Below are 12,925 nucleotides of genomic sequence, written 5' to 3'. Positions count from 1 at the left end.
ACATCTCAAGGTGGGTCCTCATGACCTCACCAACGGTCGAATGACGACAGTCCTGTTTGCCAAATGCCAAGGAACCCAGCTCAGAGCAGAAGCATACTGCGTCTGCTCATCTTTAATGCTCAAATCAAATCCCAAATGACCACATTCACTTTATGGAGGAGACAGTCTCAGAGAAACAGAACAATTAACCCAAAGTCACGCAGCCAGGGATATGGATGATCCAAATACGATACGTTTCCCAAGTCTGGGTTTTGCCTCTGCTTCCCCCAAGTCTGAAAACACATGTGGAATTTGAACCTGAGACCTCTCACCAAGCCAAGACCCACGGACCCCAGACCCATAATAATGAGAAGCCCAAGGCAGCTTATGACAGGGCTGGGGGCACAACTTGGTGGAAAATTATCTTGAGAAATGGGGCCCCGCCTTCACACACCCCCAATTGTGAGCTGCATGGTGGTCCCGCCTGCCAGCACAGATATTGCCCACCTGGCACAGAGCATGTGCCCATGAATTTCTAAAGGAATGAAGGCTGCCCTTGACACTTCCATGTTCCAAAATCCAGGTGTACATGTGTCACCTCCCCTGAGACCTGCACCCATTCCTCAGCCCCTGGTCCAAGGAAGCCCTGGGAAATCACTCCACCCTCCACCCCTGCCCTTGGCAGATGACCCAGCCCTGCTCACTCACAGCTCTGGGAAAAAACAATTTGCATTTCCAACCCCTGGCTATGGTGATTGGCTCAGCGCTGGGCATGTGACCCCATCAGAGCCAATGAGAAGCCAGAGGAACTTTTGCTGGGCTCTTCACTGGGCTTAGTGAGTGAGATGTGTAGAATTCAAGAAGTCAGTCCTGATTTAATTTACTCCCGCTCTGATATAGTCAAACTGAGACCAGAGGCCATCAGAACCTTGAGACCACCAGACTGAGCTCTGGAAATGGATGCTCTGAGAATATAATGCACTGGATTAACATGACTTTGTTTAGGCAGATGAGAGAAAGTGGATAGTATTTACATGCTGCTTTCCATAAAAACTTAGTTAAATTTTAAGTCCATTTACTAAGAAAAAAACATGTTTTCCTGGACTATTTAAAGGTTTATTTTAAAGTTCCAAAGACTGTAACCTTGCGACTCTGAATGTCTATTTTAGGAAACTACATCTGTTAGAAAGTTTGTGGTAGAACGGTATTCATTTGACGTTGGAAACTGCTTGCTTTAGTTCAACTCGAAGCTTCCTCACCAATTTTGTGCTCAACTCATTGACTAGGTCTTCTCACTAACTTAGTTCTAAATAACAACCACCACCTAAGACTGAACACACTCTCGTAGAAGAAGGCAAACAGTCCAAGGCGTTCCTCCTCACAAAAAAGTAACCCGCCCGGCTTCTACAAGATTCACATTAAATAACGCAATGTGAAATGGTGATTTTCCCTGACAGAAATCTGAGGCTGCCGCCCACCATCTTGCCTGAGGCTGGAACTACCAACCAGAGGAAGCAGAGTCAAGAGCCGGGGCCTCGTGACAGCATTCAAGCCCCTGAATTGAGCCGCACCACAACCGACTCATCTTTGGGGTGCCCAGCGCTGGGTATGATCCTGGCACTCAACAGGCCCGTCATGTGTGTCTGGGGTTCCAGGGAAGGGAAGGGAAGGTAGGGGTAGCTGACCAGCTCTTTGTCCCCGCCCCTTGTTTTCACTCCAGTTATAATTTTCTGATCCCAGTAGAAACAGATGAGATTCTTTTCCTCCCAGCTGAGGACATCTTGTCTATAAGGAACCAAAAGCATTACGACAACTACAGCTTTGTCTCAGGAAATGGGGCTACCCAGGGGCTCTGGCAGAGCCAGCCAGCACTCAGGGGAAGAAATAAATGGAAAGGGACATCCCCAAGGGTCACGGCCCTGTCCGACACCCAAACCCAGCTGCTGATCTTACCGAATGGTGGGCTGGTCTCCACTCAGGTGCTTAAATCTCCGGTGGAGCTGCTCTATCTGGTCAGATGAGACTAAGAAGTAGGAGAGAAAAAAGAAAAAAGAAAAGTGAGAAAGGCATCATTGACCTCTGAACTCGGAGCTACAGGAGGGGGGCTGGAGCCTCACTCTCACCCTCACCCTCCTGTTCCATTCATTCTCTCGCCACCTCCTACCAAGGCAAGACGAAGCTCAGGATGAAGAAGCAGAGAACGGGTTTGCCATTCCCTACTGGTAACACAGCTCTGGGGTTATTATTATTAGCTCTGCCCCCTTAGCAATAAGACAATTACTACTAATAACAGCTCCTGGGACAGGACAAACGTGAACCAGGTCACCCTCTGTCTCCTCAGCTCATTAAAGAGATGGTATCTGCTTCTCTGACTTCCTCCCCTCCCACTCCTAGAGATGGGCATTTTCCCCACTGAAAAAGGGGCTTCGTGTGTCACATTAAAAGAGACAGAGGAGGAGGGAAGGGGAAACGTGGTTCAGGCTGGTGCCAGAAGTGATTTGGGAGACCCGTAGTAAGAAGTGTACAGAGAATCTGGTAAAGCAAGAGAAGTGGAAGGAAAAGAAATAGAATTTTGATCATTGCTGTTGTGGGCAATGTATTTAGATAACCTCAATTGTTTCATTTTCTTCCTTCCAGTTTGATTGAGATATAATTGATGTACAGCACTGTATAAATTTAAGGTATACTGTATAAAGATTTGAGTCACATACATCATGAAACGATGACCACAGTAAGTTTAGTGAATGTCCATCATCTCATATGGAAAATTTAATAAATCACTGAAGAAATCAAAGAGGAACCAAAAAAATACCTAGAGGCAAATGACAATGAAAACACAATGATCCAAAACATATGGGATGCAACAAAAGCAGTTCTAAGAGGGAAGTTTATAGCAATACAATCTTACCTCAGGAAACAAGAAAAATCTCAAATAAACAACCTAACCTTTTACCTAAAGCAACAAGAGAAAGAAAAACAAATAGAACCCAATGTTAGTAGAACAAAAAAAATCATAAAGATCAGAGCAGAAATAAATGAAATAGAGATGAAGAAAACAACAGAAAAGATCAATGAAACTAAAAGCTGGTTCTTTGAAAAGATAAACAGAATTGATAAACCTTTAGCCAGACTCATCAAGAAAAAAAGGGAGAAGACTCGAATCAATCAAATTTGAAATGAAAAAAGGAAAAGTTACAACAGACACCACAGAAATATAAAGGATCATAAGAGACTACTACAAACAACTCTACGTCAATAAAATGGACAACCTAGGAGAAATGGACAAATTCTTAGAAAGGTACAACCTTCCAAGACCGAACCAGGAAGAAATAGAAAATATGAACAGACCATTTACAAGTACTGAAATTGAAACAGTGATTAAAAAACTTTCAACAAACAAAAGTCCAGGACCAGATGGCTTCACAGGTGAATTCTATCAAACATTTAGAGAAGAGTTAACACCTATCCTTCTTAAACTCTTCCAAAAAATTGCAGAGGAAGGAACACTCCCAAACTCATTCTATGAGGCCACCATCACCCTGATATGAAAACCAGACAAAGATACCACACAAAAGAAGAAAATTACAGACCAATAAAACTGATCAACACAGATGCAAAAATCCTCAACAAAATACTAGCAAACCGAATCCAGCAATACATTAAAAGGATCATACACCACGATCAAGTGGGATTTATCCCAGGGATGCAAGGATTCTTCAATATCTGCAAATCAATCGGTATGATAAACCACAGTAACAAACTGAAGAATAGAAACCATATAATCATCTCAATAGATGCAGGAAAAGCTTTTGACAAAATTCAACACCCATTTATGATAAAAACTCTCTAGAAAGTGGGTATAGAGAGAACTTACCTCAAAATAATAAATGCCACAAATGACAAACCCACAGCTAACATCATTCTCAATGGTGAAAAGCTGAAAGTATTCCCTCTAAGATCAGGAACAAGACAAGGATGTCCAATGTCACCACTTATATGCAACACAGTTTTGGAAGTTCTAGCCATGGCAAACACAGAAGAAGAAGAAACAAAAGGAACCCAAATTGGAAAAGAAGTAAAACTGTCACTGTTTGCAGATGACATGATACTATACATAGAAAATCCTAAAGATGCTACCAGGAGACTACTAGAGCTCATCAATGAATTCAGTAAAGTTGCAGGATACAAAATTAATACACAGAAATCTCTTCATTCCTATACACTAACAACGAAAGATCAGAAAGAGAAATCAAGGAAATAATCCCATTTACCATCGCAGCAAAAAGAATAAAACACCTAGGAATAAACCTACCTAAGGAGGCAAAAGACTGTACTCAGGAAACTATAAGATATGATGAAAGAAATAAAAGATACAAACAGATGGAGACATATACCACGTTACTGAACTGGAAGAATCAATATTGTCAAAAAGACTATACTACCCAAGGCAATCTACAGATTCAATGCAATCCCTATCAAGTTACCAATGGCGTTTTTCACAGAACTAGAAAAAAAAATTTTTTTAATTTGTATGGAAATACAAAAGACCCCGAATAGCCAAAGCAATCCTGAGAAAGAAAAATGGAGCTGGAGGAATCAGGCTCCCTGACTTCAGACTATATTACAAAGCTACAGTAATTGAAACAGTATGGTACTGGCACAAAAACAGAAATATAGATCAATGGAACAGGATAGAAAGCCCAGAAGTAAACCCACAAAGCTATGGTCAATAAATCTATGACAAAGGAGGCAAGAATATACAATGGAGAAAAGACAGTCTCTTCAATAAGTGGTGCTGGGGAAAACTGGACAGCTACATGTAAAAGAATGAAATTAGAACATTATCTAACATCATACACAAAAATAAACAAAATGGATTAATGGGGACTACCCTGGTGATGCAGTGGTTAAGAATCTGCCTGCTAATGCGGATTTGAGTCCTGGTCCAGGAAGATCTCACACGCCGTGGAGCAACTAAGCCCGTGCGCCACGACTACTGAACCTGCGCTCTAGAGCCCGCGAGCCACAACTACTGAGCCTGCGTGCCTAGAGCCCATGCTCTGCAAAAAGAGAAGCCACTGCAATGAGAAGCCCGTGCCCCACAACAAAGAGTAGCCCCCACTCGCTGCAACTAGAGAAAGCCCGTGCGCAGCAACGAAGACCCAATGCAGCCAAATAAATAAATAAATTTTAAAAAATGGATTAATGACCTAAATGTAAGGCCAGACACTATAAAATTCTTAGAGGAAAACACAGTCAGAACACTCTCTGACATAAATCACATCAATATCTTCTTTGATTCACCTCCTAGAGTAATGAAAATAAAAACAAAAATAAACAAATGAGACCAAATTAAACTTAAAAGCTTCTGCACAGCAAAGAAAACCATAAACAAAACAAAAAGACAACCCACAGAATGGCAGAAAATGTTTGCAAATGAAGCAATCAACAAGGGATTGATTAATCTCCAAAATATACAAACAGCTCATGTAGCTCTTATATCAAAAAACAAAAAACCCAATCAAAAAATGGGCAGAAGATCCAAGTAGACATTTCTCCAAAGAAGACATACAGATGGCCTAAAGCACATGAAAACATGCTCAACATCACTAATTATCAGAAATGCAAATCAAAACTACAGTGAGGTATTACCTCACACCAGTCAGAATGGCCATCATCAAAAAGTCTACAAACAATAAATAATTGCTGAAGAGGGTGTGGAGAAAAGGGAACTCTGCTACACTGTTAGTGAGAATGTGAATTGGTACAGCCGCCATAGAGAACAGTATGGAGGTTCCTTAAAAAGCTAAAAACAGGGCTTCCCTGGTGGCGCAGTGGTTGAGAATCTGCCTGCCAATGCAGGGGACACGGGTTCGAGCCCTGGTCTGGGAAGATCCCACATGCCGCGGAGCAACTGGGCCCGTGAGCCACAATTACTGAGCCTGCGTGTCTGGAGCCTGTGCTCCACAACAAGAGAGGCCGCGATAGTGAGAGGCCTGCGCACCGCGATGAAGAGTGGCCCCCGCTTGCCACAACTAGAGAAAGCCCTCACACAGAAACGAAGACCCAACACAGCCATAAAATAAAATTAAATAAATAAATAAATAATTAAAAAAAAAAAAAAGCTAAAAACAGAACTACCATATGATCTAGCAATCCCACTCCTGGGCACATATCTGGAGAAAACTATAATTTCAAAAGATACATGCACCTCAGTGTTCACTGCAGCACTATTACAATAGCCAGGACATGGAAACAACCTAAATGTCCACTGACAGAGGAATGGATAAAGAAGATGTGGTACATATATACAATGGAATATTACTTAGCCATAAAAAAGAAGAAAATCATGCCATTTGCAGCAACATGGATGCAACCAGAAATTATCATACTAAGTGAAGTCAGACAAAGACAAATATCATATCACTCATATGTGGAATCTAATTTTTTAAAATGATACAAATGAACTTATTTACAAAATGGAAACAGACTTACAGATATCAAAAACAAACTTATGGTTACCAAAGGGGAAAAGCTGGGGGGAGGGATAAATCAGGAGTTTGGGATTGTCACACACACCCTACTGTATATAAGATAGATAACAAGCAAGGACCTACTATACAGCTCAGGAAACTCTACTCAATACTCTGTGATAACCTATATGAGAAAAGGATCTGAAAATGAATGAAAATATGTATATGCATAACTGAATCTCTTTGCTGTACACCTGAAATGAACACAACATTGGAAATCAACTGTACTCCAATAAAAGTTAAATAAAAAAAAAGAAAAAACTATTTCCATGTGATGAGAACTGTTAGGATTTACTTTCCTAACAACTTTCATGTATAACAAACATACGGCAACGTTCATTGTATTTATCACGTGGTACATCACATCCCTAGTACTGATTTATCTTATAACTGCAAGATCGTACCCTCTGACTGCCTTCATCCAATTCCCCCTCTCCCCACCCTCAACTGTTTTAGAAAACCTACGTACAGTTTTTTTTTTTTAATTACCATTTTTGGTGGGTAGGCCCTGATTATTCCACAGCTAAGACTGGGCCTGGTGGGTTCCAGGCTTTAGAAGGCTTCCACCCACGTGTTGGTGCTTATTTTATGAAACGCACAATATTAAACCCGTATGTGTACCTTCTCACTTCCTCCTCAAAACAACCCTGTGAATAGATACTTTTTCCCTCTGTTGTATCATTGGAAAAGTGCAGCTCAGAGGGTGCTATGATCACACAACTGTGAGTGGTAGAACTGGGATTCAACCTCAAATCTCCCCAGCTCCACAGCCCACCCTTAACCGCTACACAACATCACCTCTTTCCCCAGAATATCCTAGTGTTTGAGGCCCTTAGGCCTGGCACATGGGGACTATGGACAGTTCAGGCAAAACTTTCTGAAATGGGGCTTCCCTGGTGGCACAATGGTTAAGAATCCGCCTGCCAATGCAGGGGACACGGGTTCGAGCCCTGGTCGGGGAAGAGCCCACATGCCACAGAGCAACTAAGCCCGTGCGTCACAACTACTGAACCTGCGCCCTAGAGCCCGCGAGCCACAACTACTGAAGCCCACACGGCTAAGGCCCATGCTCCGCAACAAGAGAAGCCACCGCAATGAGAAGCCTGCGCACCGCAATGAAGAGTAGCCCCCGCTCGCCACAACTAGAGAAAGTCTGCGTGCAGCAAAGAAGACCCAACGCACCCCCCAAAAAAATTAACATAAAATAAATAAATTTAAAAAAACAAAACAAAACTTTCCCATATGGTGGCTGGGCTGGGGAAGGGCTCTCTCCCCGCACCATCCTCTTGGCATTTCTCATCCCTTAAGCATCTTTTCGCTTCCTGTTCCAGAGGTAGCTAATTTCTTGGGCCAACTGGTCACCATACTTTACTTCATGTTTTTTTTAGCCTCAGGCTTGAGCTGTGATCTCTTCAAGAATCTGCAACTCAGGGGACTTCCCTGGTGGTCCAGTGGGTAAGACTCCACGCTACCAATGCAGGGGGCCTGGGTTCGATCCCTGGTCAGAGAACTAGATCCCACATGTATGCCGCAACTAAGAAGTCCACATGCCACAACTAAAAGATCGTGCATGCCAGCAACTAAACAAAACAAAACAAAAGATACCGCATACCGCAATGAAGATCCCAGGTGCAGCAACTAAGACCCGGCACAGCCAAAATAAATAAATATTTAAAATAAAAAAGAATATGCAACTCAGAATTCTCAAGCCTTTCTAGAAGCTGCTGTTGGCTAGAAAATACTCTTTACAATGACCAACCCATCCCGAAGGCCTGCTATGTGCTGGGGGAATGGGGCTCATCTCCACACGTTAGCTCATCTGTTCCTCATGACGTCCTGGGAGGAGGCTGAATCCCATGTTACAGATGTAGAAACTGACACTCGGAAAGGTCAGGTAACCCCTGGGGACAGTTATCACCTTTCTGGAGGAAAATACAGCCATTTACATCACATGTATGTTAGCACGGACAATCATGTATTCCATGGTCTGGCCATTCCACTCTTAAGTACATACCCAACAGAAATGCATATTTGCCCACATCAGAAGATGTGTAGAAGGATTTCATGGCAGTACGATTTGAAGAGCCCTGAAATGGAAATTATCCAAATGCCCTGCAATGGCAGAATAGATGAAGTGTGTGGTATATGCAAGTAATGGAATAGGATACAGCAGTGAAAATGAACAAATAGTATGGACAATAGCTTGGGTGAGTTCCAAAACACAATAACAAGCAGAAGAAGCCAGACGTGGAAGAGTACATACTTCATGATTCCATTTACATAAAGCTCAAAAACGGGCAAAACTCATCTGCAGTGTTAAGTCAGGATAGAAAGGCTACATACGGTATGATTCCAACTACATGACATTCTGGAAGAGGCAAGACTATCGAGACGGCAACGAGGTCAGCGGTTACCAGGGAAGCAATGAGTTGGCGAAGCACAGAGAATTTTTAAGGCAGTGAACCTACTCTGTATGATACTATAATTATGGATACATGTCATTATACATTTGTCCAAACCCATACGACATAGGACGCCAAGAGAGAACCCTCATGTAAACCGTGGACTCTGGGTGATGATGTATCAATGGAGGTGCATCAATTGTAACAAATGTCCCCTCTGGTGGGGGACGCTGACAGTGGGCAAGGCTGTGCATGTGTGGGGGGGCAGGGGGCCATGAGTAATCTCTGTACCTTCGCCTGAATTTTGCTGTTAACCTAAAATGGCTCATAATAATGTCTTAATTTTTTTAAAAGTTAGGATAGAAGTTGCCCTTGTGGGGCAGTAATTTGAATGGGGCATGAGAGGGTTTTTGGGAACTGGAAGCGTTTAATTCTTGATCCAGCTGCAGGTTACACAGATGTGTTCTCAGAAAGTTTTGGGATCTGCATGCTCACTAGTGATGTACTTTTCTCACTAGTGATGTGATATCGCAATAAAACATTTACTTAAGAAGATCAGCAATTCTACTTAGCGGGGATTTATCCTGAAAGAATAAATCCAACGGGTACAACAACATGAGTACATAACTCTTCACTGTTGCATTCTCTACAATAGTGTAAAAACTGGACTCAGCCTCAGGGCCCACCAAGAGCAGATCAGTTAAATAATTTATGGTAGGTTTAGCCAATTTTTTTAAAAAGATGCTGCCTTTAAAAGTGACAGTTGTGTACTGAATGTGAACATACATTCCAACATAATGTTGTCTAAAAACAACTGCTATGAAAACAGCATGAACCCCCATTGGGAAAACATCTAAATATATACAAATGTATGTAAGTAAGGAAAGAAAATCGACCTGTTTTCCCCAAATAATAATAGCAATTATCTGTCAATGCTGGGATTAAAGACTATGTTTGTTTTGCTTTGATTCATCTGCATTTTCCAAACCTTCTCTAATATACAATATATATTTATTAATCATGTAACAAATATTTTAAGCACACAATATGGTCCCATATGGGACAGCCGAGGGATCTCAAAAATATTGTTAGTGGTGAATCATTCATTGGCAAGTACTGCATCCTGGGCACATGTGTGCTTATTTAATCCTCTCCATGACCCAATGACCAACAGACAGACGATTCCCATTTTACAGACGCACAGAGGCTCTGAGGAGATTAGTAACCTGCTCAAGGTCACTAAACTTGAAAGAGGCAGACCCAGGATTTGAACTTAGTTTGTCTGGCAGAACATGTGTGGTTTAGTTTAGGTTTTTTTTTTAACTGACACCCCACACTGCCTCGCTTTGGGTGATCAGATTACATTGGCCAATTAGAGTTCTCAGCTCTAACCCACAGATCAAAAAAAATACACTGATGCCATTTGCAGCAACATGGATGGACCTAGAGATTATCATACTAAGTGAAGTAAGTCGGAGAAAGACAAATTATCATATGATATTGCTTATATGTGGAATCTTAAAAAATGATACAAATGAACTTATTTACAAAGCAGAAATAGACTTACAGACATAGAAAACAAACTTATGGTTACCAAAGGGGAAAGGCGGGAGGGAGGGATAAATGAGGAGTTTGGGATTAACATACACACACTACTATATATAAAATAGATGAACAACAAGGTGTTACTGTATAGCAGAGAACTATACTCAATATCTTATAATGACCTATAATGGAAAAGAATCTAAAAAAGAATATATATATGTATAACTGAGTCATTTTGCTATATATCTGAAACTAACACATCGTAAATCAACTATATTTCAATAATTTTTTTTTAAGTACACTGATCTGTTGAGAAATAATGATCAGAAATTAACGCCAACCACATGCTCCTACACCACCTCCATGAAAAATAAGTGAGAGAGGCCTGTCATAAAGCCACGCCTGGCGGGTTTCCATTTATACAAAACACTCAGAGAGGCAAAGCCATAGAGACAGAAAGTAGACCAGTGGTTGCCTGGGGCTGTGGAAAGAGAGAGGGAATCACTGCTAATAGCAAAGGAGTTTCTTTGACGGGGGATGAAAATGTTCCAAAATTAGATTGTTACACAACCCTGTGATTATACTACAAACTGAGGACACTTTAAATGGGTGAAATGCAGGGGATGTGAGTTATATCTCAATAAAGACATTAAAAAAGAAGTTAGTGCATCATCATGACAACAATAGCCATTAATTAACAATAGGCATTCATCAAGCTGTGTCCTGGGCACTGTGTTCGATTCTACTCTTGACAAGCCTTGGCTCACATAACCCTCAATCAATCCTATCAGATAGGGACAGTTCTCTCCCCAACCTAGAGATGGGAACACTGAGACCTGCCCAAGGTCACACAGACAGGAAGCGCTGTGTAAACAATAAACCATCTCAGACCAGATTTCTCTAATGAAGAGTTTCCAGCTAACTGCATCCAAAGTGCATGCACACATGACACACGCACCTTTCTGTCCTGCTTGACTGAAAGCAGAGGAATTAGGAGGACAAACTCCCCAATTCTGGTCCCCTCTTTTTGGCACTCAAATCCTCAGAGCCAAGAGCTCAGCCCTCAGCTAAGCTCCTGTGCCCCTGGGCCCCCTATAAGGTCTGTCCCGTGAGTGCCTGATACACATGTGCCCATGTCACACCCTGGAAGGCCCTGTCTGTTGTCCCCTCAAGGGTTCCCGGGACAGAAGCTTTTCCAGTTTCCCCGCTCCTCACTCTGAGCCCTCTCTCCAGGCCCCTGTGAGGTCACAGTTGCCATGGGAACGAGAGGCAGAGACACCTTGGAGCCTGGCATCTCGACCTCGTTATTTTGGGTATTAGATTTCAACCTGAGGGAAATGTACACCCTTCCATGGGGCTGGTGGGAGTTTCATCTGCCCAATTTGGCGGGGGTGGGGGGGTGGTGGTGGGGGGAGTGACTTGTCATTTTGTATCAAAAGCTTAAACAAAAAAGTATACACCTGTACTGCCCAATACAGAGCCACATGTGGCTGCTGAAATGTGCTCAAGTGTAAAAAAACATACTGCCTTTCAAAGACTTAGTATGAAAAAAACGTAAACTGTCTTAATAATTTTTATATTAATTATATTTGAAATAATATTTTAGTTATAATGGGTTAAATAAAATATATTATTAAACTAACTTCACCTGTTTCTTTACTTTTTTTTTTTAAATGTGGCTACTAGAAAATCGGGAATTACATTCCATCTATAGCTCGTTGGAAATTTAGAATTATTCCACCTCGCATTATATTTGTGCTGGACAGTGCTTGGTATACGCGCTCTGAAGCAGCAACTTGATCCCTAGGAATGAATTCTGAGGAACCGAGACATATGTACAAAGATAAACAGATAAGAGTAATCATCGTTGCCTGTTTCAAACAGTAAAAAATTGGGGCAATGCCGGGCCATGGGAAACGGGTTAAATAAATCCTGGTGCATCCTACACAGCCTGAGAAAATATGTTTAAAATATCGTGGGACATCAGAAAATGTTCCTGGAATATCATTACATGGAAAAACCAACAGGCAACAAAGATCTCATTTACATGAAAGTTCATATTGTTATACAAGTGTGTGCACAAGAAAAATTACGAAAGGGTCACAACAAAATAGTAAATTGCTCCAGATGGTAGAATGACAGGACATTTCCCTCCTCTAGCTCCTTATCTTTGATTATCTGTCCTTTAACTTTTCTGCAATTAATAGGGATTACTTGTGTAATCTTACTTAAATTAAAAAAATTTTAACTTCAACGGCTATAATGAAAACTAAAACAGAAAATACCTAGCGTTGGTGACACTGTGGAGAAACTGGACCCCTCAGACATTGCTGGTGGGAATGGAAAATTGCGCAGCTGCTGTGGAAAACAGTTCGGTGATTCCTCAATAAATTAAACATAGATTTACCACACAATCCAGAAATTCTGCTCCTAAGTATATAACCAAGATAAGTGAAAACATACGCC

General features: G+C 41.6%; 1 protein-coding gene across 6 annotated transcripts in view; it reads right to left on the bottom strand.

The window, feature by feature from the left end:
- TESC (tescalcin) overlaps positions 1 to 12,925 on the bottom strand; it is a 95,789-nt gene that overhangs the window by 65,967 nt on the left and 16,897 nt on the right. For all 6 annotated transcript variants that reach the window (XM_059895551.1, XM_059895546.1, XM_059895547.1 and 3 more), the window contains exon 2: positions 1,933 to 2,002. In XM_059895551.1, the coding sequence (XP_059751534.1) occupies positions 1,933 to 2,002 (70 nt within the window). The remainder of the gene's footprint in view (positions 1 to 1,932; positions 2,003 to 12,925) is intronic.

Source organism: Balaenoptera ricei, chromosome 14, assembly GCF_028023285.1.
Source record: "Balaenoptera ricei isolate mBalRic1 chromosome 14, mBalRic1.hap2, whole genome shotgun sequence".
Taxonomy (NCBI): Eukaryota; Metazoa; Chordata; class Mammalia; order Artiodactyla; family Balaenopteridae; genus Balaenoptera; species Balaenoptera ricei.
This window is presented reverse-complemented; position numbering and strand designations above follow the sequence as displayed.